Below are 23068 nucleotides of genomic sequence, written 5' to 3'. Positions count from 1 at the left end.
CATGTCCATTCTGAGGCAGCTCACTCACCTTTGGTCCCCAGCGGACACTCAGCTCTCACCTGTGGTTCCAAGTAGCTATTTCCTTGCAACAGCGCCCCCGCCCCGGTGCACCGCTTCGACACGCAGGCTAAACCCAGTGAGGGTAGTCAGTGGCCTCGCACCCCAGTGAAATAGGGAAATGCTTGCCCTAGCGTGTGAAGTCAGCTCTGGCAGACTGGGCAATTGAGATCTACAGTGGGATCCAAAGGCCAAGAAGGTGGTTCTGCAACACTCTATGGAGAGCAATGGGCATGACAAGGCATAGAGGGAGACATGGTCATCCACTGCAACCAAGGAAGACCCCAGTTTGTGACGCTTGCTCGTACCACAGGACCCGAACTTCTGAGGTTGAGAGAATGGAGCTGCCCCCAGTGCAACAGATTTTCCCCTTTAAAAACTCTCCCGCTCAGGCTTCCTGTCATTGTTGGATATGATGGGCAATCAACAGATCAAGATCCAGTAAATGTTTAGTGGATTTTTAGTAACTTGTAGTATAACCGGTTCAATATTTTTTGCAGTCTGTAGGCCTGAGGCATATGGCAAGATAAATCAAGATAAAACCTTGTTGCCTCATAGGCCATTTTATCAGAATAATTGTCTTATCTTATTCTAGCCAGGCATAGCTCAAATGGCATCTATAAATTTACTGATGATGCAGCCATTGTTGGCAGAATTTCAGATGGTGACAAAAGGATGTACAGGAGTGAGATATACCAGTTAGTTGAGTGTTGTCACAGCAACAACCTTGCCCTCAATGTCAGCAAAACCAAAGAGCTGATTGTGGACTTCAGAAAGGGTAGAATAGGGGAACACAGACCAATCCTCATGGACGCAAACACGAGGAATTCTGCAGATGCTGGAAATTCAAGCAACACACATCAAAGTTGCTGGTGAACGCAGCAGGTCAGGCAGCATCTCTGGGAAGAAGCACAATCGACGTTTCAGGCCGGGACCCTTCGTCAGGACCCTTTATCAATCCTCATGGAGGTGGAGAGAGTGAGAAATTTCAAGATTCTGGGTGTCAAGATCTCTGAGGATCTAACCTGGTCCCAACGTATTGAAGCAGCTATAAAGAAGGCAAGACAGTGGCTATATTTCATTAGGAGTTTGAAAAGATTTGGTTTGTCAACTAAAACACTCAAAAACTTCTGTAGATATACCTAGGAGAACATTCTGACAGGCTGCATCACTGTCTGGTATGGAGGGGTTGGTATTGCACAGGACCAAAGGAAGCTACAGAAAGTTGTAAAATTAGTCAGCTCCATCACGGGCGCTAGCCTCTGTAGTATCCAAGGTATCTTCAAGGAGTGGTGTCTCAGAAAGGCAGCATCCACAAGGTACAGAAGTCTGAAGGCACACACTCAGCGATTCAGGAACAGCTTCTTCTCCTCTACCACCCGATTCCTAAATGGACATTGAACCCATGAACACGACCTCACTTTTTAAAAAATATATATTATTTCTGTTTTTGCACTATTTTAAATCTATTCAATATACATATATATACTTACTGTAATTTACTTATTTATTTTTTCTTTCTGTATTATCATCTACTGCATTGTACTGCTGCTGGTAAGTTAACAAATTTCATGACACATGCCGGTGATAATAGACCTCATTCTGAATCTCTAAAACCCACTTCTATGGGCTCGCATTGTGCTCTCCACCCCTGTCTCTGGTACTGCTCTACCAGCTCCCGGTATCTGGCTTTCTTTTCTACACTACCTACAACTCCAACAGTGGCCAAACCAGGGGTCCACTGAATATTATTAACTGTGAATGAGAAAGCTTTTAAAGCTTTTTGGTTATGAGGAAAGGTTAAATAGGTTAGGACTTTGTTCCCCAGAGTGTAGGGGAATGAGGGGAGATTTGATCAAGGTATACAATATTGTGAGGGTTGAAGATAGGATAAATGCGAGCAGGCCATTTCTGAATGGACATTGAACCCACAAACACTACCTCACTACTTTTTAAATTTTTATTTTTGCACTGACCGGGCTGGTGGCATCAGTGCCGGACTTTGGGATGAAAGGTCCGGAGTTCGAATCCAGCCAGCTCCCTTGCACGCTTTCCATCCGTGCTGGGTTATGAGCTGGTGATCTCTTTGGAAACTCACCCAGCAGAAGGCAATGGCAAACCACTGCTGTAACTTGCCTCGTACGCGATTCCCCACTACGTTAGAGAGGTGTGGAGGGAAATTGTCCGCTAACCGGAGAAACTCCAGATGCGACATACCTTTCCTTTTTCCATTTTTGCACTACTTATTTAATTGAACTATTGGAGATATAAACTGTAATTCACGATTTTTTTCTCTGTTATTATATATTTCATTGTACTGCTGCCACAAAGACAACAGATTTCACAACATATGCCCGTGATATTAAACCTGATTCTGACTCCACTGAGTTTGGCTGAGACTAGAACTAGTGTGAAAAGTGAAATGCTTATGGGGAAAATGAAGGGGAACATTTTCACTCAGAAGATGGTGATTGTGTGGAACAAGCTGCCAGTGGAAGTGGAGAATGCAGATTTGATTTCAACACTTAAGAGAAATTTAGATAAGTGCATGGATGGGAGGGGTATGGAGAGCTGTAGTCTGGCTGCAAGTCAATGGGACTAGGCAGAATAAAAGTTTGGTATGTACTAGATGGGTTGAAGGGCCTGTTTCTGTCCTGTAGTGTTCTATGATTCTTTGACTTCACGCTATTTATGTTCATACATGTATATGAATTAATTTCCACTGTAATAGAACAGAATCCACTGTAATCTTGTTGCATTTCATGGGATGGGGGTTGAGGGTTAATGTTCTTTTTGCGTCTCATGCAGGGGAGGGGGGTTTGGGGGGGGATTGATGGTCGTGTTAGTGGGTTTGCTGTTTCTCTCTGAACTGACTTCCAAGATTTTCTTTGTTTTGTGGCTACCTGGAGAAGATGAATCTCGGAGTTGTATACTGCATACATACTCTGATAATAAATGGTCTTTTGAACCTTTGGCTCTACTTTTCCTGTGAAGTGCCCTACCAAAATGAGATGACCAAGAGGACAAATGTTCCATTTGAAATACTAATGCAAGTGTACACCTACCCATTCTGTAGGACAAAAATTCTGAAAGTTAATGTTAAAATTAACCTCCTTTTTAAGGCAAAACAGTTGCTACCAATAGCCACTAGCACATTAAAGCCTCACTCAGGTGAAAATATGTTCTAGTGTTGGTAGTGTTAAACATGCTGTTTGATGCATGTTTAGTGGAGTGGCTGTCCGTGGAGGGGTAGCACCTCTGGTGAAGGGGCTTGTCGTGTCCATTCTGGGGCAGCTCACTCATCTTTGGTCCCCACCAGACACTCAGCTCTCACCTGTGGCTCCAAGTAGCTGCAATGTTTGTGTGCGACAGCGCCCACACCCCGAAACACCACTTTTACAGGCAGGCTAAATCTGGTGAGGGTATCCGGTGGCCTCATACCCCAGTGAAAGAGGGACATGCCTGTCCCAGCATGCAAAGTCAGCTCTGGTGCCCTGGGCGGATGAGATCCACAGTGAGATCCAATGGCTAGGAAGGCAGTTCTGCAACGCTCCATGGACAGTGAAGGGCCTGACGAGGCACAGGAGAAGTCTTGGTCATCCACTGCAACCAAGGGAGACCGCCATTGTGACAAGTCCTAGTCCGTGTCTACACTGCACCAGGACTTCTGAGGTCGAGACAGTGGAACTGCCCCAGTGCTTTCTCACTTTAAAAACTCTCCCGCCCCGGTCTCCTGCCATCGTGGGATATGATAGACAGCCACCATGATGCGCTACTGTACTCTACTTCCAAAAGTTGGGCTTTAATGTGGATCGTAATACGTAATGACAGCAATATATGGGGTGGTATGCTGGCGTAGTGGTTAGCGAAACGCTATTATAGTGCCAGACATCACTGATTGGATTTCAATTCACGCCACTGTCTGTATGGAGTTTGTATGTATATCATGTGGCTTTCACCCCACATTCCAAAGACATACGGTTAGGATTAGTGAGTTGTGGGCATGCTCTGTCAGTGCTGGAAGCGTGGCAACACTTGCAGGCTGCCCCCAGCACATCCTCACTGATTCGATTTGCCAGAAATGACACGTTTCACTGCATATTTCGATGTAAATGTGACAAAGCTAATCTTTATCTTTAACCAAGGGTGAGTTTTCTCCTAAATGCATAAGCATTTCTCCATCGTTTCCATTTGTAAGAGGGTATCTAGCCAAGGTTCACACTGTGACATGGATTTCAGTGCAGATTCTATCACAAAGTCTGAAAAGTAGGGTAGCACTGACAGTAGATTCTGAATTCCCATGTCTTTTTTTAGCTTGTCTGAATGGCAGTTCTTCTTCTTCTTCTTAAGCCCTACTGGGGTATAGGCTGCCGACAGGAGCTTGACAGAGTACTCTGTCCTCTGCCAGACTTTCAAGTCCTCCCCAGATCCATCTTAAGATCCCTCCTCTCCCAGGGATGAGGTCTTGGAGCTCCTGTGGGTGTTTTTGTAGCTCTGGGTTCTTACAGGATGGGATTGCTAGCCCCATGCCCAACCCTCCTCCTGGGCTTGGGACTGTCTTATGGCAGAGACTGCTGTCAAATTTGTTCTGTGAAAATAGCGATGCCAGCAATCTTGTTGTTACCAATGTTGCAAACGCTTTCGAATGCAAGAGATTCTGCAGCTGCTGGAAATCTAGAGCAACACACACAAAATGCTGGGGAACTCAGCAGGTCAGGCAGCATGGATGGAGAGGAATAAACAGTCGACATTTTGGGCTGAAACCCTCCATCAGGACTCTAATTAGGTGCATGTCAATAATATGATATTCAACCAGAGCTTGCTGACACTGGTGGGCCTCTTGTGTTTCCCATTGATGTAAGAAAGAAGTGGGAACTCACCTTTTGCTGGTTCTCCTGGTGACTGGATAGGTAAACGTCCTAGGCGTCAGAGTGCTGTACCACGTAGTGAGCGCCACAGTGGCGTACGGGTTAGCGCAACACTTTAACAGCTCAGGGCGTCGGAGTTTGGCGTTCAATTCCAGCGCAATCTGTAAAGAGCTTATGTGTTCTCCCCATTTCCCCTGGATGCTCCAGTTTCCTCCCACAGTACAACGATGTACCGCTTAGTAGTGTTAAATACTTGTGTTGCTGGGTGATGCAATTCGTTCGGCCTGTTCCGTGCTATCTTAAAATAAACAAATAATAATTCAGTCAGGCTAGAACAATTCCATCCATTACAATCTCATTAAAAATTTGCTGACCCATCCAAATATCATTCCCCTGTTGTACAGTGTAGCAGCAACTTTTGCTTAGCATTGACCTGGACAATGGTTAACTAAATGTGAGCTAATCTGGTTAAGGAGGGACAAGGTATTGAGAGCATACTAGACAGATCAATGGTTCCAACTTAATTGTTGTTTTAAGTCTGCCTATAAATCAAAATATCCATAAAAGTCTGCAAAACGTCTTATTCATAAATGTTAGCATTAGATTCAGATTAATTTATTAACGCATGTACACTGAAACCTGCTGTGAAATGGCTGTGTTAACAAGCAACACAACCTAAGGATGAGCTGGGGGCAGCCTGAAGGTAGTGCCATACATTTTGATGCCAACATAATACGTCAACAGTGTTCAGCAGAACAACATAAACAACAACAATAGCAAAACACCCTTGTCTCACCCACCCACTCACCCATGCATCCCCAACCCCAGGACAGGCCACCTCCAGTCCATGGCCCTAGACTCAGACTCACATACACTGGGCTTCCAATCTCCAAACATGTTGACCCAGAAGTTTGACCTTGACCTCTGAACTCTCCAACTTTGGCCTTCATCTTTCAGGGTTTGACCTCCAGATTTGCTGATCTTTGACTTGTATGTTTCAGGCTGTGTAAAATTTTTCTACTCGGAGCAATGGTTGGTTTGTGCAACTGTAAAACAAATTAGAGGGAACATTGATGAAGACAGACCTCATGCATTATACTTCCATTCAGTGTGTCCTGAATTAGAAGGCTTGACAAATTCACAGCGGGATAGAGTAGTGGAAACAGCATTCATTGATGTGACAAAGGTATTGATTTGTGTTCACTAAGTACTCAAATCTGCAATCGGCAACTCTGATAAGGCCACTTGCAGAGAAATACAACAGGGATACCTGGAACTATGTCGAGTCCCGATCATTTACTTTGTTTAGTTCAGAAGCTAATCCACATTACTTGCAATATCATGCAGTGCTGTGCAAAAGTCTTAGGCACATATTTATAGCTAAGATGCCTAAGACTTTTGCACGGTACTGTAGTAATTTTACATATTGCACTGTATTGCTACAACAAAAAAATCATGCCATATGTGAGCGATGATAAACTGATTCTGATAAGGGTCGCTATTGTGGACTGAGGGTGGGAAGGGGGCAGGGAGAGGAGAATCACAGTTAGGAAAAGGGGAAGAGAGAGGAGGAAGCAGAAAACACCAGAGAGACATTCTGTAATGATCAATGAACTGTTTTGGAATAAAATGACCTTGCCTGGTTGGCTGGTGTCTCAGGGCTGGGTGTGTTTGCACACCAACCCCCCCTGCCATCTCTGATATGCACCAGCTTCTCATACGACCATCCCCCACCTGCTCCCACGGCTTCATGTGGCCCTGATGTTGTGGGGGGTGGGGAGGTGGCTAAGCAGGTGCCACACTTTGCCCAAGGGTGACCTGCAGGCTAGCGGAGGGAAGGAGTGCTCTACACCTCCTTTGGTAGAGACGTGTCTCCACCCTGCCACCCACTGTGCTGACTTGGTCAAGTTATCATTGATAATGGACTGCCCGGTGGCACAGATTACAGGGCTGCCAGCTGACTGCTCCAGCAACCTGACCTTTGATGCTGTCTGTGTGGAGTTTGCATGCCCTCCTCATGACTGACTGCATGCTTTGGTTTTCTCCCATCAGTAAGGCCCTCACCATCTAGGACATGCTCCTCCCATCGGAGAGGAGATACAGGAGCCTGAAGACACATGCTCAACAGTTTCTGAATGGCCTTCCCCCTCCACCATCAGATTTCTGAACGGTCCACGACCACCACCTTTCTTTTTGCCTTCGTTATTAATTTTTAAAATATATTTCTTATTGTAATTTTTCTGTATCGCTCTCCTGCCGCAAAACAACAATTTTTGCGACATACGTCAGTGATAATAGACCTGATTCTGATTCTGATTTTGATTCCTACATCCCAAGGAGGCATAGAATGGCAGGTTAATTAGCCATTGTAAATCCCCCAGGCCAACCTTTTTAATACGTCAGACCCTTCTATTAACCCAGGGGTCTGTGGACCCCAGTTTGGGAATCCCTACGTGCAGCCAGGTTCAAGTGGTTTGACATCTCTTACTGAAAACTGAGGAACTTTTAGAAAAATACAGAAGCAATTGTATTATAATTAATGGAAAATTCGCTGAATGATTACATGTATATAGATGATTACATACAGTAAAATACAAGCAAGCATAGGAAAGTTAAACTACAAGGAGAAAACAATTATTCTGCATTCAAATCAGAATCTGGTTTAATATTTCTGGTATATGTCATGAAATTTGTTGTTATATGGCAGTGTACATTACATAATAAAAATTGTGAATTACAGTAAGAAGTAGATATAAAATATATATTTAAAAAGTTAAATATGATAAGGAGTGCAAAAAGAGAGAAAAAAACAGCGAGATACTGTTCTTGGATTTAATTTCCATTCAGACATTTGAGAGCAGAGGGGAAGAAGCTATTTTGTATCATTGAGTGTGTGCCTTCAGGCTTCTGTACCTCCTCCCTGATGGTAGCAATGAGACTGAGGGTTGTCCTGGGTGATGGGGGTCCTTAATGATGGATGCTGCCCTTTTGAAGCATTGCTCCTTGACAAATTCCTGGATGATGGGGGAGCGGGTGGCTAGTGCCCATGATGGAACTGACTGAGTTTACAACTTTCTGCACCTTATTGCGATCCTGTGCAGAGCCCCCTCTCCCCACACCGGACAGTGATGCGGCCAGTTAGAGTGCTTCGCACAGTACCTCTGTAGAAATTGGCAAGTGTATATTGTGACATACCAAATCTCATCAAGCCCCAAAAGAAAGATAGCCGCTGTCATGCCTTCTTTGTCACTGCATCAGCATATTGGGCCATTCTTAGATCGCCAGGAACCCAGGAACTTGAAATTGCTCACCCTTTCCACGTCTGATCCATCAACGAGGACTGGTGTGAGTTCCCTCGTCTTGCCCTTTCTGAAGTCCACAATCAAGTCTTTGTTCTTACTGACGATGAGTGCGGGGTTGTTGCTGTGACACCACTCAACCAGCTGATCTGTCTCGCTCCTGTAGACGTTCTCGTCACCATCCGAAGTCCTGCCAACAACAGTTGCGTCATCAGCAAATTTGTAATGGCATTTGAGCTGTGTCTAGGCATAGAGTCATGGTTGTAGAGAGAGTAGAGCAGTGGGATAAGCACACATCCCTGAGGTGTGGCAGGGTTGAAGACCAACGAGGTGGAGATGTTACTTCCGATCTGCACAGAATATGGTCTTCCACTGAGGAAGTCAAGGATCCAGTTACAGAGGACTAGACTTTGGAGTCTTTTTGATCAGAACTATAGGAATGATTGTGTTAAACGCTGAGCAGTAGTCAATAAACAGCAACTACTTGAACTTTTGTTTCTAAGAGAACAAGAGATGAAACAGGCACTCGGTGCTGCAGAGATCCTGAATTTCCCAATGGTGCAAGATGCCATTCCTTTTGCAACTGGATACTGCACATGACTGGAAGTTTTTCTACATCCTGAATGTCCAACCAGCATGTGACATTTTACAGCGCATGCTCATGGACAATGCACAGTGTCCTTGTAGTGGTCATGATAGATTCACGTTTATTTATCATATGTTCATTGAAGCAGACAGTGAAATGCATCATTTGCGTTAACAACCAACACACCCAGTGGTGTGCTGGGGGCAAGCTAACATTGGATGCCTGCAATACTTGACTGAGCAACACAGAACACAACAAAGCAGGATGTATCAAACGACAATGCAATAACAGCAAAACAAACTCTGTTTGTCCCACATACACAGTCCTCTAACCCCAGGACAGGCATCTTCAGCCTCCAGCCTCCAGCAGACTAGTGAATTCATAGACATCAGGTCTTTGATCTCCCCAGCAGACTTGCAGAGGTTCACAGACTCAGGCTCTGGCCAACAGACCTTGATTTCCGAACTTCTGATCGGCCTTTGGGCTTCGATTTGGTTGTCTGATTGAGTTGCAGGCTTCAACCTTCAGTACTGATCCCAGACTCGCTGATGATGAAGATCGAGGACCTGAACTCCTGACCTCAAGCTCTGTACTCACTGATGATGAGACCCCAAAGGCTAGGCCTGGAACTCTGCTCTTGGCGTTTCGCATTCCTAAGGGTCACTGGCCCTCGTGCCTTCTGCCTGCACGGAGCACACCAGTGGCCTGGGGGTGGAGCACCTGCCTCCATCTTCGCTGGTCTGCCTGCCCCATCATGTCCGCGTCACTTGCCTTCGATGGCAGAGGAGAAGCGTAGACTCTTGCCTGCCTTCAGATTCCCCAACATCCCTGTCCCTAAACCCTAACCGGAATCTTAACTCCCCTCTCTGTCCCAAAAGTCATCTCTACCAACTTTAACAATCCTAAAAAAAACTATTAAGTTCCTGACAGAGACCTCAACTTAGTGACATCTTGACCAGATATAATTGCTTTGCATCATTCTGCAGTACCATAATTGGATAAAGGTCCTCAACAGATCATAAGGTGAAAAAACCATAAGACAAAGGAGCAGAATTAGACCATTTGGCCCACCAAGTTTGCTCCACCATTCCATCATGGCTGATTTACTAACCTCTCAACCACAACCTCCTGCCTTCTTCCCTTATCATTCAAGAATCCACCAACCTCCACTTTGAAAATACCCAGTGACTTGGCTTCCACAGCCATCCGTGGTAATGAATTCCACAGAATCCACTCCATCTGGCTAAAGAAATTCCTACTCATCTCTTTTCTACAGGGACGTACTTGTATTCTGTCAGGAGGTTATCGCCTCTGATTCTAATACATAAGCCACGCACTAGGGAGCAGTATGACTCCAATGAAACCACGCTGTCAGATGAAATATGACTGAGGGGCAGCAATGGTTCCACTGTCTGCCCACACACTATTCAACAGAGTGGACCTTGGGATTGATTAGACCAACTAATTTGGCCACACTACCAATAACATAGCTCCAAACCGTGATGATCAAACATTACCCTTGTTACCTTCCAGCAACTGCTGACCATGAGATCACTTCCTTGGCAACAAGGCAAAAACAATAATCATCATGCCAAACAGCTTTCCAAGCCACGGCAATTTTGTACATCAAAAGATGCAAGCCACTATGGAAGTGTCAGCCTTGGTGTTTGCGTGTATGTGCGTACATACAAATAGACATGCCTGCGTGTCTCTGTCTGCACACGTGTGCTTGCACTGAGATTTCTCAGCAGTGCTCCCTGTTAAGCTACAGAAATCTTTTTCCCATGATAGGTTTATCAAAAACAAGAGGACAGAGCTTTAAAGTGAGGGAAGGACTTCTATTTTTATTGAGATAGAGCGCAGAATAGGGCCTTCCAGCCCTCCGAGCCATGCCTCCTAGCAAATTCCCGATTTAATCCTAGCTTAATCACAGGCACCTACCAACTGGTTTCCCTTTGGACTGTGGGAGAAAACTGGAGCACCTGGAGGAATCCCAGCTGGTCACAGGGAGAACATACAAACTCCTTCAGGCAGGGGCAGGAATTGAACCTGGGTCTCTGGTACTGCAAAGGGTTGGGCTAATCACTATGCCACCCTAGAATCATAGTCAGCATAGAAACAGGCCCTTCCATCAAACTCATCCATTCTGACCCAACTGCCCACCATTTGTTTGTGTTTGATCTATATCCCTCCAAACATTTGCTATCTGTGTACCTGTCAAAATGACATTTGGCAGTTTGTTCCACATTCCTAATGTCATATGTGTGAAAAGTTACCTCTTTAAATCCTTGTCCATCTTAAATCCCCTTTGTTTTAGACTACAGGGAAAAGACTACGACCATTCACCTTAACTACACCCCTCATGATTTGATATATCTCCACAAGGTCACCCCTTAGCCTCCAGCACTCCAGAGAAAGAAGCCCCAGCCTATCCAGTCAGTCCAGTTGGAGGGTGGTCTGGTTGTGTTGGAGGAAAATGGCTTGTTTTGCTGTTGTTTTGTTGCTTGGTGTGTTCTGTTATATTGAGTTCTGTCTATCCCCCTCACCATATCCACTGTAACAAGTCCTTTGATCATAAACACAAGAGGTTCTGCAGATGCCGAATATCCAGAGCAACACCCACAAAATGCTGGAGGAACACAGCAGGTCTGTTGAAATGAATGAACAGTCGCATTACCTTCAGTGGGTCACACCATTCAAAGTAATAAATGTGTATTATGATTATTGGTAGCCAGCTGGTGATGTAGCGGCATCTGCACCGGACTTGGAGGCGAGTGCTCCCAGGTTCGACTCCAGCCGGTTCCTTGCATGCTTTCCATCCGTGCTGGCTGAGCATCGAACTAGCAACTCGGCCTTGTAAAAAACAGACAAAAATGCTCAAGAAATGGCAAAGGTTGCCGCTTGAAGCGTTACAAGGTGTGGAGAGGAACAACAACAATAATTGTTGGCTGAATTGTTGGATAAACTGGTCAAGGAGATTGGATATAGAAACATAGAATCATAGAGAACCTACAGCACAATACAGGCCCTTCAGCCCCCAAAGTTGTGCCGAACATGTACTTACTTTAGAAGTTACCTAGGCTTACCCATAGCCCTCTATTTTTCTAAGCTCCATGTACCTATCCAGGAGTCTCTTAAAATACCCTACCGTTTCCGTCTCCACCACCGTCGACGGCAGCCCATTCAATGCACTCACCACTCTGCGTAAAAAACTTACCCCTGACACCTCCTCTGTACCTACTTCCAAGCACCTGAAAACTGTGCCCTCTCATATTTCAGATCTGGGAAAAAGCTTCTGACTATCCACATGATTGATGCCTCTCGTCATCTCATACACCTCTAACAGGTCACCTCTCATCCTCTGGCACTCTAAGGAGAAAGGGCCAACCTATTCTCATAAGGCACGCTCCTGAATCCAGGCAACGTCCTTGTAAATCTCCTCTGTACCCTTTCTATAGTTTCCACATTCTTCCTGTAGTGAGGCAACCAGAACTGAGCAAGTACTTCAAGTGGGGTGTGATCAGGTTCCTATATAGCTGTAACATTACCTCTCAGCTCTTGAACTCAATCCCATGGTTGATGAAGCCCAATATTCCATATGCCTTCTTAACCACAGAGTCAACCTGCACAGCAGCTTTGAGTGTCCTATGGACTCGGACCCCAAAACCCCTCTGATCCTCCACACTGCCAAGAGTCTGACCATTAATACTATATTCTGCCATCATATTTAACCTACCAAAATGAACCACCTCACACTTATCTGGGTTGAACTCCATCTGCCACTTCTCAGCCCAGTTTTGCATCCCACTGTAACCTCTGACAGCTCTCCACACCACCCACAACACCCTCAACTTTTGTGTCCTCAGCAAATTTACTAACCCATCCCTCCACTTCCTCATCCAAGTCATTTATAAAAATCACGAAGAGAAGGGGTCCCAGAACAGATCCCTGAGGCACATCACTGGTCTCCAACCTCCATGCAGAATATGACCCGTCTGCAACCACTCTTTGCCTTCTGTGAGCAAGCCAATTCTGGATCCACAAAGCAAGGTCTCCTTGGATCCCATGCCTCCTTACTTTCTCAATAAGCCTTGCATGGGGTACCTTATCAAATGCCTTGCTGAAAACCATATACACTACATCTACTGCTTTACTTTCATCAATGTGTTTAGTCACATCCTCAAAAAATTCAATCAGGCTCATAAGGCACGACCTGCCTTTGACAAAGCCATGCTAGTTGTGGATATATTTTCTCCTGTGGATGAAGATAGATATTTTACTGTCAACACCATCCTCCAAGCCTCGTTATTACTAGATTAACTATATATTTTAGCAGTTATTCTATCCATATTGGAAACACAGTTTGAGATATCCCGGTCAGGTATTCGAAGGGCTGATCCCATAACCTGGTTATGTTAAGGACAAACTCTTCAATCTACCTTTATAATCCCATCAATGCTCTTTAAAAAAATGATACATGCTTTAATATTCAAAGCGAGGTGTGGTCCCTTTAAGCAGCTTTTATATTTATTACATGTTTACAAAATCTGAATCTCATTGCCAAACCTCCAGGGGAGATAACTCAATTGCAACAACAAACTGATGTTGCATTTTGCACCTTGTGCTCCTGGATGTGTGGAGTTGGATTACTTCAGCGCCAATAGAAAGCATGTGTAGTTCTTATTCCACTGTCATAGAGACCTTAACGTTGCAGAACATAGTCCAAAGTTCAAACTAAATTTATTATCAATGTACGTATGTGTCATTATATTCATTTTCTTGCAGGCATTCACAGTTGAGCGACGTTATACAATAGAATCAATGAAAGAATATACACAAAGACTGATAAACAGCCAATGAGCAAAAGGAGATAAACTGTGAAAATACAAATTAATAAATGATAACCAGTATTGAGCAGTGAGTCCATAGGTTGTGGAATAAATTCAGAGTTGAGGTGAGTGAAGTTATCCGCGCTAATGGTTGAAGGGTTCCTGAACCTGGTGGTGTGGGACCTAAGGCTCCTGCACCTCCTTCCTGATGGCAGCAGTGAGAGGACAACAATGGCCTGGATGATGGGGGTCTTTGACGATGGATACTGCTTTCTTGTGGTGGAGGTCCATGATGATGACTGCTGCTTTCTTGTGGTAACTTTTCTTGTAGATGTGCTCAGTGGTGGAGAGGGCTTTGCCTGTGAAACAGGGCCTGTGTTAGACAACATGACTCCATTCAGTCACCAGTCATTTCCACGCAAAATGCCGGAGAATCTCAGCAGGCCCGGCAGCATCTATGGAAAAAAGTACAGTCAATGTTTCAGGCTGAGACCCTTCGGCAGGACTCCTGGCCTGCTGAGTTCCTCCAGTATTTTGTGTGCTTTGCTTGGATTTTCAGCATCTGCAGATTTTCTCATGTTTGTGATCTGCGAAGTCTCGTCCAGGGATGCCTACCCTGAAGAAGTTTCAATCTTCCCTTCGACAGGAGTTCAGTGAAACGCTCTCTCATTGCTCCCCCGCTGTGATCCCTGCTGCTCTCCAACTCTTTGACTATGTGCTTACCCAGTCCCGCTACTGCAGCCGTGTACTACTCGACCTGCTGAGTTCCTCCAGCATTTTGTGTGTGTTGCTCGGATTTCCAGCATAAGCAGATTTTCTCTTGTTTGTGACCGGTCATTTTCATTACTATTTTCAATTGAGATGGAATGTAGCATAACCAATATTTTGATGCAAATGTATTGCTGTGTTTGCAACAAATATTGGTAATGACTCCATCAAAGCAATGCATCAATGTGTCAAAATACTCGAAATACACAATTAAATCAATGTGACAAAGGAAATTCAAAGAAGATATTTTTGTAGCAAGACTAGTGGTAATATATTTTTATATTGTGATGTCATCAGACCGTGTAATAAAGTGTTTATACTTTATACTTTATTGTCGCCAAACAATTGATACTAGAACATACAATCATCACAGCGATATTTGATTCTGCGCTTCCCACTCCCTGGAGTACAAATAGATAGTAAATATTAAAAATTTAAATTATAAATCGTAAATAGAAAATAGAAAATGGAAAGTAAGATAGTGCAAAAAAAACTGAGATGCAGGTCCGGATATTTGGAAGGTACGGCCCAGATCCGGGTCAGGATCCGTTCAGCAGTCTTATCACAGTTGGAAAGAAGCTGTTCCCAAATCTGGCCATACAAGTCTTCAAGCTCCTGAATCTTCTCCCGGAGGGAAGAGGGACGAAAAGTGTGTTGGCTGGGTGGGTCGTGTCCTTGATTATCCTGGCAGCACTGCTCCGACAGTGTGCGGTGTAAAGTGAGGCCAAGGACGGAAGATTGGTTTGTGTGATGTGCTGGGCTGTGTTCACGATCTTCTGCAGCTTCTTCCGGTCTTGGACAGGACAACTTCCATACCAGGTTGTGATGCACCCTAGAAGAATGCTTTCTACGGTGCATCTATAAAAATTAGTGAGGGTTTTAGGGGACAGGCCAAATTTCTTTAGCTTTCTCAAGAAGTAAAGGTGCTGGTGGGCCTTCTTGGCAGTGGACTCTGCTTGGTTGGACCAAGTCAGGTCATTTGTGATATTGACCCCGAGGAACTTAAAGCTCTGAAGCTATTGAAATAGACTGTATATTGCTTTACCATTTAGGTAGCAAAAGGAATTTGTATAATATACTAACGTAAAGTTGTAGACCGTTCTACAGCAAACAGCAATAGAAATGTCTTACTGTAAGTGGTCACTGAGTGTATGCTTGTAGTCTTCTGCTGCTGTAGCCCATCTACGTCAAGGTTTGATGTGTTGTGCAATATGGCTGCTCTTCCGCACACCACTGTTGTAATGCATGGTTACTTGAGTTACTGTCACCTTTCTGTCAGTTTGAACCACTCTGGCCAATCTCCTTGGACCTCTCTCATTAACAAGGCATTTTCACCCACAGACATGCAGTTCACTGGATTTTCACACCATTCTCTGTAAACTGTAGACAGTGTTGTGCAAGAAAATCCCAGAAGGTCGGCAATTTGTGAGATACTCAAACCATCCCATCTGGCACCAAAAATCACTCCACAATTAAAGTCACATAGATCATGTTTCTTTTCCATTCTGATGTTTGGTCTGAACAACAACTGAACTGCTTGACCATGTCTGCATGCTTTTATGCATTGAGTTGCTGCCACGTGATAGGCTGATTAGATAATTGCATAAACAAGCAGGTGTACCTAATAAAGTGGCCACTGAGTGTACATCAGTATAGTTCCAAGGAGACCATCCGTCTGTTGGGAAGAAAGGGACCAACCTGACAAAGATTTTAGGAAGAGAAACTTAACTTTGGTCAGCAATGCTAAATGTCTGCCAAAGTACTCACCTGCCTATGTACTGTTTCCTTTCAAGGGGGAGTCGAGGACCAGAGGGCAGACTCAGAGTACAAAGATATCTCTTCAGGACAGAACTGAGGAGAAATATCTTTACTCAGAGGGCGGTGAATCTGTGCGATTCATTGCCACAGAAGGCTGTGGAGGCCAAGTCGTTGGGTACTTTTGAAGCAGATGCTGTTAGATTCTTGATTATTAAGGGCATCAAAGGTCACAGGGAGGAGGGTTCAGAGGGATAGTAAATGAACCATGATGGATTGGTGGAGCAGACTCGATGGGCTGAATGGCCTTTTTCTAGTTCTATGTCTTATGGATTTATTCTGTCTGGCTGCATTAACCTCGAGTGCTCAGTTTCAGGAGTGCTCCCCCTGCAATGGTCAATGTGCCAGCACTTAAAGTCGATGACCCAAGAGGAACTTCTCCCTCTATCGAGTAATGTAATTTCACTCTAAAGTCTTTGTCAACAATGATCTTCATGAACTGGGACCTGAAATACATTTTGGAATGATTGACATTGAACTGGGTCGACTTCCATCTGGGTACCCTCCAACCTGATGGATTGGATATGCATTTCTCCTTCTGGTAATAAATTTCACCCCCCTCCTTCCTCCGTTCCCACTTTGTCCTTTTACTTCTTCTCACCTGCCTCTTACTTCCTCCTAGATTCCCTCCTCCTTCCCTCTCTCCTATGGTCCACTCTTCTCTCCTATCAGGTTCTTTCTTCTCCAGCATTTGACCTTTCCCACCCACCTGGCTCCTCCTACCGGCTTCCAGATAACCGCCTTCCCATCCTCCCACCTTTTTATTCTGTCATCTTCCCCCTTCCTCCTCAGTCCTGAAGAAGGATCTTGGCCCGAAACGTCAACTGTTCGTTCTTTTCCATAGATGCTACCTGACCTGCTGAGTTCCTCCAGCGTTTTGTGTGAGTGGCTCTGGATTTACAGCATTTGCAGGGTTTCTTGTGTTTCTCAATTTACCAGTGTTTCTGCAGCAGAAAAATACACTCTGCTTGTCTGCGCAGGGTTGGTGATAGCTGTGGTTGGCCACTTCTCCAGAGATGGGATTATGGTGATAGTCAGGATGTTTTTGTTGGATGCTATTTTGAACAACAGGAACTCGGCATGGATATTACCCTCACTATATTTATTTGAATTATATCCAGCCGATAAACTGCAGGATATTAAGCCGTACTTTATAAATAGTAGTTAACAGTAATGTATTCCATCAGTGGGCTGGAATTATCCTTTTAATGTAATACTGTCAAAGCCTCTGTAATTCAAAGTTTAGTTTCAAAGTTAAGTTTATTGCCATATGCAGAACTAAATGTGTGCACAGTGTAAAGGAAAACCTTTTGCAAAAACATCGCAGGGACATAGTATCATACACTCAGTGTCCACTTTACTTAGCACCTCATTTACCTGATAAAGTGGCCACTGAGTGTATGTCCATGGTCTTCTGCTGTTGTAGCGCATCCACCTCAAAGTTCGATTTGTTGCGTGTTCAGAATTGCACTTCTGCGCCACTGTTGTAACATGTGGTTATTTAAATTACCGTCACCTTCCTGTCAGCTTGAACCAGTCTGGCTATTTTCCTCTGACCTCTCTCACCCACAGAATTGCCCCTCACTGGATGTTTTTTTTGTGTTTAGCACCATTCTCTGTAAACTCTGTTGTACGTGAAAATCCCAGGAGATCAGCTGTTTCTGAGATACTCAAACCATCTCCTCTGGCACCAACAATCACTCCATGGTCAAAGTCACTGAGATCACATTTCTTCCCCAGTCTGATGTTTGGTCTGAACAACAACTAAACTATTTGACCACGCCTGCATGCTTTTATGTAATAAGTTGCTGCCGTATGATCAGCTGATTAGATACAGTAGATTTCGGTTAATAGGGCCATTGGTTAATTGGGGCAGCTGCTTATTTCAGACAACTCATAAAGGACAAAAAACAATCAAGAAAACTGCTGAGATTCCCTTCATTTCTTAGGGACACCATGCCATTTAATTGGAACAAGAGACTTGCTGAACAGTTTCTAACAAGCATCAGTTGTGTGTACTTGTGTGGCTGTTCGACACTACACAGTGATTACAGCAAACGGTTTTTAAATAGTGCCACTTGAATGTGCTTGTTTCAAAAAGCAGTGATTTTATCACTTATAGTTGCAAGAAATAAGCAGCAAGACAATTCTGAACTGTTTTGCTCACTGCAGTTTCAAACATTCGGGCTTGGAGATGTCAGAAACGGCCAGGAGTGAAAATGAAGTTATTTCACTACGTCAAAAAGTTAGGAATTAGGAAGTTTTTGAAGGTTACAATGAAGCTGAAGATGTGAAAGGCGCAATCATTCAAAGGCATTGTATAAAGGCAGTCCACTATCTGCACTAGGTATCTGCACTGATTTTGTTCATTTACAGTCAATCGCTTCTGCCCCATCACCTAGGTCGTGTTGGTTGCTTGCTGCTGCCATCAGGAAGAAGGTACAGGAGCCTTAGGACTCACACCCCACCGGGTTCGGGAACAGTTATTACCATTCAACCATCAGGCTCTTGAACCAGAAGGGATACTTCACTCAACTTCACTCACCCTACCACTGAACTGTTCCCACAAACAATGAACTCATTTTCAGGGGTTCTTCATCTCATGTTCTTGCTATTTAGTGTTTGTTTATTTATTTATTTTTAATTATTTCATTCCTTTGGATTTGCACAATTTGTTGTTTTTTGCACACTGGTTGTCCACCCTATTGGGTGCAGACTTTTATTCATTCTATTATGGTTATTAGATTTATTGAGTATGCCCGCAAAGAAAGTGAATCTCAGAGTTGTATATGGTGACATATATGTACTTTGATAATAAAGTTACTTTGAACTTTGAACTTTGAAAAGAACACGGCAGTGTACACTCGCTGAATTCCTTTGTCGATAACTAGTAGGAGCCAATATAGAGTTTTCTTGTATTGTAGTAATATTGATAGTGTTCTAATTTGTTCGGTATTTCATTTAAATATATAATTTCTTGCTCATTTTGTCAGCTTTATACCTTTTTAAATATTTTCATGAAGCTTCAGCTAATTGGGCCAAAATGTACTTTAACAAAAAATTCATTTATGGGATATGGGCATCGCCAGCTAAGCCAGCATTTGTTGTTTCCCTTGACAAGGTGGTGATGAGCTGCCTTCTTGAACCACTGCAGTCCCTGAGGTGTAGGTACACCCACTGTGCTGTTAGGGAGGGAATTCCATGATTTTAGACCCGGTGACAATTAAGGAACGATGATCTATTTCCAATTCAGAATAGTGAGTGACTTGGAGGGGGATTTCCAAGTGGTGGTGTTCCCAGGTATCTGCTGTTCTCATCCTTCTAGATGGTGGTGGTCGTGGGTCTGGAAGGTGCTGCTTTCGGAACTTTGGTGTGTTGTTGCAGTGTATCACATAGATAGTACACATTGCTGCCGCGACTGTTCGTCGACTGGAGCTGGTCCTGATGTATCCCAATTAACCAGAATCCACTGTATTTGCATTAACAAAACAGGCATGCAGGTGAATAAACAGCATTCACAAGAAAAACAAAAACAAATTATATACTATGGTCTACTCTCCTCCCCTATCAGATTCCTACTTTTCCAGCCCTTGACCTTTTCCTACCCACCTGGCTTCAACCATCACCTTCCAGCTATCTGCCTTCCCCTTCCCCCACCTTGTTATTCTGGCTTCTTCCCCCTTCCTTCTAGTCCTGAAGAAGGGTCTCGGCCTGAAACGTTGACTATCTATTCATTTCCATAGATGCTGCCTGACCTGCTGAGTTCCTCCAGCATTTTGTGCGTGCTCCTCTATATACAATGTTATAAAAAAGAACACATTTACAAGAATACAATTAGAGCAAAACAAGTTTATTTTAGTGCACGATGATCGGAGTGGTCACACTGTTGCTAAACAGTAGTAATAAGGGTTGTGCTGATTGGTTCAAGAACCGAATAGTTGAAGGGAAGTGGCTGTTCTTGAACCTGATTGGGTAAGACTTCAGGTTTCTATACCTGCTGTCCGACAGTAGCGGGAAGAGGATGGCATGACCCGGATGGTGGGTATCTTTGATGATGGATGTTGCCCTCTAAGGCAGCATCTCATGTACTGTATATGCTGCTGACGTTGTGCCCATGATATATTCTCAGGAAATTCTGATATCTCTGAACTCTCTCCTCTTAGGGCTAATGATGATCCCGAAAAAACCAACACAACTTACCTGGACGACTCTCAGCCAACACAAGGTAAGCCACTTATATTTCTGCTTTATGCTGAGAATTTATGTTTTGATATTTAATTAGAAATTTCAAACTGTTGTTCAAACTTATTTTTAGAACACAGTGCCTTGTAGAAGTATTCAGCCCCCCAAACCTTTGTTCATAGAAATGAGTATTACAGCCAGGGATTTTCATCAAATTAACTGAAAATTTTTATTTGTGGATCACATCCTCCTCTTTTCACAGTAGAGCCCAAAACACAGGGGAAATTGTAAAGCATGAAAAACTAAAAATTTTAAAACTGAAATGTTAGCGGTTTAAAAGTATTCACCCCTGTTTGCTCAGTACTACATTGTACCATCTCTCACAGCTATTACAGCCAGTTGTCTTTTTGGATAAGTCTCTATTAGCTTTATACAACGTGATAGAGCAAGATTGGCTCATTCCTCCTTGCAAAATTGCTCAAGCTGTGCCAGGTATTTTGGGAAGTGATGATGGACAACAATCTTGAAGTCTTGCCAGAGGTGTTTGAATAGGTTAAGGTCACAACTCTGGGCCACTTATGGACATCAATTTTCTTCATTGAGAACAACTCTGTGGTTACTCTGGCAGTATGCTTTGGGTTGTTGTCCTGCTGAAAGATGAACTTCCTCCCCAGTTTAAGCTTTCTGGCAGAGGCTAGCAAGATCTCCTCCAGTGGGTTTCCTCTGGGTGTTCCAGTTTCCTCCCATAGTCTAGAGATGTACCGGTGAGTAAGTTAATTGGTATTTGTAAATTGTCCCACGATTGGGCCAGCATTAAAATGGAGATTGCTTGGTTCAAAGAGCTGCTAGTGCCTACTTTATGCTTTATCTCAATAAATAAATAAAAGATCTCTCTGTATTTAGCAGCATTTGTCTTCACAGCAAACCTGACCAGGTTTCCAGTCAATGCTGCTGAAAAGCATCCCCATAGCATGATGCTACCTCTACCATACTTTACAGTAGGATGGTATTACCAGGCTGATGTGCAGTATTAGATTTATGCCACACGTACCGCTTAGTGTTGAGGCCAAAAAGTTACAGTTTAGTCTCATGTGACCACAGGACTTTCTTCCACATCTTTACAGTATTCTCTGAGTGGCGCTTTGCAAAGTTTTTACAGGCAAGGATATGCTTCTTTTTTAGCCAGTCTTCCTTGCCACTCTTTCACAAATACCCTTTTTGTGCAAGGCCTTACAGATTGTTGAGCCATGAACTTCATCTCCAATTGCAAGCACTGACTCCTGCAACCCACTCAGTGCATTGATGTCACAGCAGCCTCTCCTCAAAGTGCCATTCTTCTCCAGTAATTAAGTTTAGAGGGGTGGCCTGACCTAGGCAGCGTGGCTGTGGTTTCATATTTTTTCCACTTTTTCAGAATGGACTACACTGAGCTCCAAGGTATGTTCAGTACTTTTGAGATAATCTTGTACCCTACCCCAGACTTGTGCTTCACTATTGTCATTTTCCTGACTTGTCTTGAATGCTCTTTCGTCTACATTTTGGTTTGGTCTGTTGAAAATCAGCCATACTGTTGGACCTTGCAGAGAGAGGATGTATATATTCTTATGAATTCATTGAAAACTGATGATCCTCCAATTTTCTACATCAACAAATTGGGTGAGTTGGTAAGGTAATATATAGTATTGTACCTGAGGAAAGCAAGTGTAGTAATTACTAAGAAGATGAACACTTTTTCACTCATAATTTTGGTTAATAATTTTTAGTAAATTGTTGACAGGTTTTGGAATTTTTTGATTTGTCATGGAATGTTTTATAAATTAGCTCAAAAATCCTACTTCTATATATTTTAAATTCATAAAATGAGACAGTAAAGTGTGAAAATAGTTGTGGGGCCTGAATGCTTTTTCAAGGCACTGTATTTGGAGTAAAATGGCCTGTTTGCTGTCAATTTGACATTATTGGTGATCATCTATAAACAACAGTTCTGTCCCACTTTCTGTTGGTTCCATCTGCACATTCCTCTCAGTTATGTTAGGCTGCTCAGAAGGATTGATGGAGAGACCCAGGATTAGTTATTACAAGCCTAGTTGCAGAATTAGCTCTCTCCAAACATCAGACTTCCAGGGATAAGCAAAAGTTACTGTGAACTTGGAAGCAATATCCAAACTGAAGGACTCCCTATTAGTTGTCAGTTTTCAAGGTTGGAGTGCTTTTATTTGTAAAGTCTATATACGACATGAAAGCAGATAGACTGATAGACTCTTAGCCAATGAAGCTACAGTGTCAACACTCCTAACATGAAACAGAAAGAATTAATGCTAATTACCGAACAGAGAATGAATGCTGATTTTGAAGCTGCAATGATATACACCAGGGAGAAATGCCACTGGGGTTAGTCTTGTGAGAGGGAACCAGTGTAAGCTATTGGATCCGTGTGCTAGAGCAAGCTGAAATCAAGGTTTAAGAATGATTTAATCTACGGCACAGCAGGAAGCTGAGAGATGAACTGTTTATGCTTCATGGGCTTTGAACACGGCTGACGGGCCAGAAGATTCTTGGAGCCCATGACCTGTGCAAACCTTTAGCTTGAAGGTCTGACAGCACTCATTTCTACTTGAAGATATCCTTCAGATGAGATGCACTTTGCAATTCATGTAGTACTTG

The 23068-nt window shown here is 43.6% G+C and overlaps 1 protein-coding gene across 5 annotated transcripts in view; it reads left to right on the top strand.

The window, feature by feature from the left end:
- Positions 1–23068, top strand: part of cbarpb (CACN subunit beta associated regulatory protein b) — a 291577-nt gene that overhangs the window by 167337 nt on the left and 101172 nt on the right. For all 5 annotated transcript variants that reach the window (XM_072244154.1, XM_072244152.1, XM_072244153.1 and 2 more), the window contains one exon: positions 20386–20447. In XM_072244154.1, coding sequence (XP_072100255.1) covers positions 20386–20447 — 62 coding nt within the window. The remainder of the gene's footprint in view (positions 1–20385; positions 20448–23068) is intronic.

The sequence above is a fragment of the Mobula birostris genome, chromosome 26 (genome assembly GCF_030028105.1).
Source record: "Mobula birostris isolate sMobBir1 chromosome 26, sMobBir1.hap1, whole genome shotgun sequence".
Classification (NCBI taxonomy): Eukaryota; Metazoa; Chordata; class Chondrichthyes; order Myliobatiformes; family Myliobatidae; genus Mobula; species Mobula birostris.
Note: the sequence above shows the minus strand (reverse complement) of the source record. Positions and strands in the feature narration are given on the sequence as shown.